Below are 6,000 nucleotides of genomic sequence, written 5' to 3' on the forward strand. Positions count from 1 at the left end.
TCAACTAGTATGTTTTCGGTCTTGGAGGAATTGTTCATCCTATATTACTTAGTAAAAAAGTGACAAGGTAGTAATTATGTTTTGAGAAAGGTCCTGCTCCAAATTGTGAAATTTTACTTTCTGCAAGAAAACAATGTCACTGTTCTTGCAAAGTGAGGCATAATCTACATGAGATGACACACCTACCTCATTGAACAATTTTTACTGAATCACTGGTGGAAGCCTCACAGTTTTTGGACATAGTATTGTCCCAAAGTGTGATATGATGTATGCTTAGTTTGCAGCCAAGTTGGCAAGGGAAAATGAACTATTGAGAGTTTTGCTGGATGACTAATTGAAAGAATCAAACTTGTGCACAGCCTTGCTGATGCAACACAAGCCCTTGTCCAACATCTTTAGGAAGTATCCCAAGAGATGTTACTGTTTGCTTTCATATTTTAAGAGCAACTCACAACAGGAAGTTACGCTGTTCCTAACATAGAATGGAGATACCTTACTTAAGCACTCCATTGGGTTGCAATTGCTACTTAGAACAAGCAAATGGAAGAGGCAAAATACATTCCTATCCAAGTTTGTGATAACTAAGAGCATGTGTATTCAATGCTTTCAATTTTACCTGGTATAGGGCTGAGAAAATCCGGGAAGAAATTGGAGGGGAAAAAATGGATGATAGAATAGAGAAGAGCCGATTAAGATGGTTTGGGCACATAAAGCGAATGAGTGATGAAAGAATGCCAAAAAAAAGGTGATGGAAATGCAAGTGTAAGGAAGGAGAGGCCATGGACGACCACGATTGAGATGGAAGGACACAATCCAACGCAGTAGTAGAGAAAGAAACCTGGACTGGGGCACAGTATTGGAGGAGGAGTAGTGGAAAGACCGAAGAAAGTGGAGAGGAACCATATTTGCCCCTGCCTGGCTACAGGTGGATAATGGGAAATGATGATGAGGAGGAGGAGGGCTGAGGAAGCTGTTAGTCTTCAATTATAACCCTGAGCTTGGTTCATTCATATTTATGGCCCCTGGTGAGTTTCTCAGCATCATAAAGTGCTCAGAGATTGGATGTCCTATATGTCTACAGGTTCTGTCAGAAGGGATTAGAAATCAGCACTTATCTGTAGGGCTCCCTACCTGCTACTCGCATCTACAAGATTACAAGTTCTCCCAACTCATAGTGTGAATGTATTAAAGGAATTGATTTTTCTTATGTGACTATTAGTTTATGGTCATAACTTCTAGCCTGTAGTGTCAATATCTAGATGTTTTTAGCTTGGGAATATTTTTTCCAACCATTTTAATGTGATTTTTTTTGTTAAGTTGCTTTATGTTGCACCAACACAAGATAGATCTTATAGGGACTATGGTTTTGCATTTGAATACATGACAACTTCCTCTCATATAAGATGGAACTTATTAGCACCAGTAGCAAACTATTTTCTGTTTTTAGGTTGGATTGGCCTGTACGTACTATCAGCTTCAGTTATGATGGACGTTTGCTTGCATCAGCATCAGAAGATCTCGTCATCGATGTGGGAGAAGTTGAAACTGGAGAGAAAGTTGTAGATATCCCTGTTGAGGCTGCCACATTCACAGTTGCATGGCATCCCAGTCAGTATTTGTTGGCTTTTGCATGTGATGATAAAGACACATATGATCGCAAAAGGGATGCAGGTACCCTCAAAGTATATGGATTTCCTTCTGATTAAAATTGATAGGATCTTTCATGGCCTGTACGGTTCTCTTGTGCCTTCTATGAAGGTGAACTTGTGTTGTCTATAAAATATGTTTCATCCCAAATCCATAAATGGAACGTTAGCTTTTAAGCAGACTTTAAATGGGATTTTCGCTATATCTTACAATGGACAATAAACCATTGGTATATTTTAATTATTGTATTTATTTAATTAGTTACACCTGTACCTCTTGTGTTTTTCTGCAAACTGAGATGTTTAGTCATTGCTTTCAGTTTTTACTTGGGGATACGACTGAGCACTAACCTCTGTAGCCCTATACAGCATTCTTGGCTAATGCCAAGAATCAAACATGTCTCGCTGTTAAGAAAAGAGTTACTTTATATTAAAGATTCTGAGATCAATGCAAACTGTGAAATTCATGCTCTTTTCTTGAAGTCTCTCATTTCCTTCAATTTGTAATAGATGGGAAAAACCTGAACCTTCTGTCCATGATTTGGTTGTAATATTTTTAATGCACGTTTATGACTATCAAGAGGGAGTATTTTACAGAATTACAAGAAAAGAAAATACACTATTTTTGTGTGAAATAAAACAGTTGATTTTGGTGTTAAACCAGACATTATTTTGGTAAGTATTTTGTGAAATACAAATTGTCATACTATGTTTCTTGTGAAATCTTCCTTAGAATATGGGGTAAATCTAACTAATATTGTGATAAGTGTTTTAAAGAGAACTCTTATAGTGTATCCTAGTTATTAAATATTAGAACAACTAAATAAACAAAATGTTATACTGTATTTACTCGTGTATTAGATCCCCCCCCCCCCCCCCCTGGCTTTTCGAGACGAAAATGGAAAAAAAGATCTTGCATTCAAGACCCCCCCAACGTAGTTCATCAGAGAAGAACAACGATTCCGCTTCTAAGCAGATACAAGTCTTTTTACAGCTCTGATGACATTGCACAAATTTGTGAATAGTTTTGTCTGTACAACCCACACAATGAAAACGCGTGTTGAAGACATTCGGTACATCTGTGTTTTGTAGTTCAGAAATGTCCACCTCTGTAGCGTAGGCCTACTGCAGCTCTGATGACGTTGCACAAATAGATGAATAGTTTTGTGTCTGACCCACGCATTGCAAGCATGCATCAGTCATGCCATATGCCTATATTTTGCAGTTAATGTCTGCCAGGGTAATGGTTAGCACAATTAGCTGCCGTTCTAGAGAGTCTGAGTTTGATTCCCGGTACTGTACTGCCATAGATTACAAATGGCAAGAAGTTTGATATGCAGTAAAAATTGTACATGTAACTCCCCTCCACTGGGGGCGTGTCTAAAAAAAGCTATACCACCTCGGGATGAGAAAATGAGTTTACTTTAGTTGATAAATATTCATAGTTCTTGCTATTAATATAGCAGGCAAGATCATTAACAAAGTGATCGTTAAATATCACGTAACTCGGGCCAATATAGTTACTTTTTGGAGAGAAGTAAGTTAAAAGGTGATAAAAACTATTCAATCATTACGATTGCTTTACTCACCATCGTACCTAACAAGTAATAATATTGATATTATGTCCTTGCTTACTTTTAATGATTTTCGGAGATGCCAAACAAAACATACTACGGTATGCGTTACTAAAAAATGGAGACAACGAACGTACAAAATTAAACATTATGATAATAAAATTCCTTACCGCCACACCTGTAGATATCCATGAATACGGCAAACTTTCCTGTTATTTATTTTTATTCTTTCCGTCGTGGAACGTTTGGTACTATCTGGGCAATAGGATGCCTAACCTAAACAATGCAGTCTCTCTGATCTTACAGCTGTTCAGGTGAATCCTGATGTGAAAAATGTAAAGAACAAGCATGAAATATACATCATCATCATCATCCTTTCCCTTTATCCAGCTGTAGCCGGGTAGGGGCAAATATGGTTCCTCTCCACTTTCTTCGGTCTTTCCACCACTCCTCCTCCAACACTGTGTCCCAGTCCAGGTTTCTTTCTATAATGCTGCGTTGGATGGTATCCTTCCATCTCAATCGTGGTCGTCCACGGCCTCTCCTTCCTTGGATTTGCATTTCCATCACCTTTTTTGGCATTCTTTCGTCGCTCATTCGCTTTATGTGCCCAAACCATCTTAGTCGGCTCTTCTCTATTCTATCATTCATTTTTCCCACTCCAATTTCTTCCCGGATTTTCTCATTCCTTATTTTGTCTCTTCTACTCTTCTGTATCATTCTCCTCAAGAACTTCATTTCGGCTGCCTGTATTCGACTCTCATCCTTCTTTGTCATTGTCCAAGTTTCTGCTCCGTAAGTTGTTATGGGTACGTAATACATCTTGTACATAGTATCCTTTGCTTCTGTTGGCACATCTTTGTCCCATAACATGTTTCTTACACTATGATAGAAACAACTTCCAGCTTGAATCCTTTTACTAATCTCAGCATCCAGTCGAGCATTCTCCATTAATTCACTCCCCAGGTATTTAAATATTTCCACTACTTCCAGGGGCTTGTCTGCAAGTCTAATCTGACCTTTCCCTTCTTTTTCCCCTCTAGTCATAACAAGGGTTTTACTCTTTTCTACACTTATTTTCAATCCACATTCTTCGATCTTCCCATTCACCACGAACCTTTCTTCTCCCCAAATCACAATATCATCTGCAAATAACATCATGTTCATTTCTCTTCCTCCATATGCTGCTTTTGCTGTTCTCATGATGTCATCCATTACTATTGTAAACAGGATTGGTGATAGAACACTTCCCTGTCTCAGCCCACTAGTTATTTTGAACCAACTTGTCCTGCCAACTTGTGTTTGCATGCAACTACAACATTCCTTATACAATGCTATGATCCTTTTTATTAATCCCTGTCCAATTCCTTTTTGCACCAGACTGTCCCAAACTTTCGTCCTGGGGACACTGTCATATGCCTTTTCAATGTCAACGAATGTCATCACCATATCATTCCCGTACTCCCAATACTTTTCCATTAGTTGTCTCATAATGAAAATGAGCTCTAATGTTGACCTTCCACTTCTGAAACCAAACTGATTTTCCTGTATCTGATTCTCAACCCTCAACCTTATTCTACTTTCCAGTATCCTTTCCATTATCTTAGCAACATGGGATATTAGAGTAATTCCCCTGTAGTTCTTCAAAACTTTCTTATCACCTTTCTTGAAAATTGGGATGATTATTCCTTTTTGCCAATCCTCAGGGACCTCCTTATTCTCCCAGACATTACCGAGAACCCGATATGTCCACTGCAGACCTACAGCTCCAGCTGCCTTTATCATCTCCACTGAAATTTCATCTATTCCAGCAGTTTTTCCATTCCTCATCTTTCTTACTGCCATTTCAATTTCATTCATTGTAATTTCTACAGCACGTCTTTATTTAGGAGTGGCTTCTGCTAGACATACACCAACTGAGAATATCAGAGACCATCTCCAGAAACCATTTGGGAATAAACTCACACCTCCTTTTAAACTTAGCTGGCAAGCAAATAAACCCAAGCTCCAAGCTCCCTGTAGAAAATGCAACATGTACTGCTGAATGTAGATGTTACCTGCCAGTTACTAGTACTTAATAAAAGTGAGATATTCTCTGCAGATACGAATAGATGACTGATTAATTGAATGTGCAACTACCCCTCACACATACAAATATTGAATTAAATTTAAATGAAAGTATATTAACATATTCATGAAACACAATACTCAGTCATCGGACCATTTCCTCACACTTAGTTGTTACCTGATTACTTACACATACAATATTTGATGGGCGTCAGCTACAACTCAATGCAGCAATAATAGAATGAGAGTCTTGAATATCTCTAGCGTGTTGGATAATAAGCTTACTTAGACAGCATGACATAAGTTCTAGGAAAAGGAGATTGTTGTTTTGTTTCCCCATTAAATTTGAGGTTATCTGACTCTACTATTGAAATAAAACGATAAATTAATTTGATATGGAACTAAATATATTCTTTAAATTATGTCCAAAAATAGTAAGACTTGCTGCCATAAAACAGATGAGAATACAAAATTATGACATTACAACTGAAAGAAACTAGGCATTAAATTTGATTTCCTCTTGACCGGACATTTAAAAGATGTGCAAGAAATTTATCCCTCACTGGTTCACTGTACAGTACCTCGAACACTTTGAGTGTTATTACGATGTATTCCTTTGAGTTTGTATCAGCTATAGATTTATGAAGCCTAATTTGGTGATGTATCCTTTTTGTTTCACAGACGAGATATTGTACCAGGAAGGCATAGGCCCT

General features: G+C 37.9%; 1 protein-coding gene across 1 annotated transcript in view; it reads left to right on the forward strand.

The window, feature by feature from the left end:
• Positions 1-2,478, forward strand: part of tex (THO complex 3 homolog tex) — a 71,698-nt gene extending 69,220 nt beyond the window's left edge. Inside the window, exon 5 of the mRNA XM_067150779.1 lies at positions 1,448-2,478. Coding sequence (XP_067006880.1) covers positions 1,448-1,706 — 259 coding nt within the window. The 3' untranslated portion in view covers positions 1,707-2,478. The remainder of the gene's footprint in view (positions 1-1,447) is intronic.
• Positions 2,479-6,000: the final 3,522 nt, after the last annotated feature.

This window comes from Anabrus simplex, chromosome 7, assembly GCF_040414725.1.
Source record: "Anabrus simplex isolate iqAnaSimp1 chromosome 7, ASM4041472v1, whole genome shotgun sequence".
Taxonomy (NCBI): Eukaryota; Metazoa; Arthropoda; class Insecta; order Orthoptera; family Tettigoniidae; genus Anabrus; species Anabrus simplex.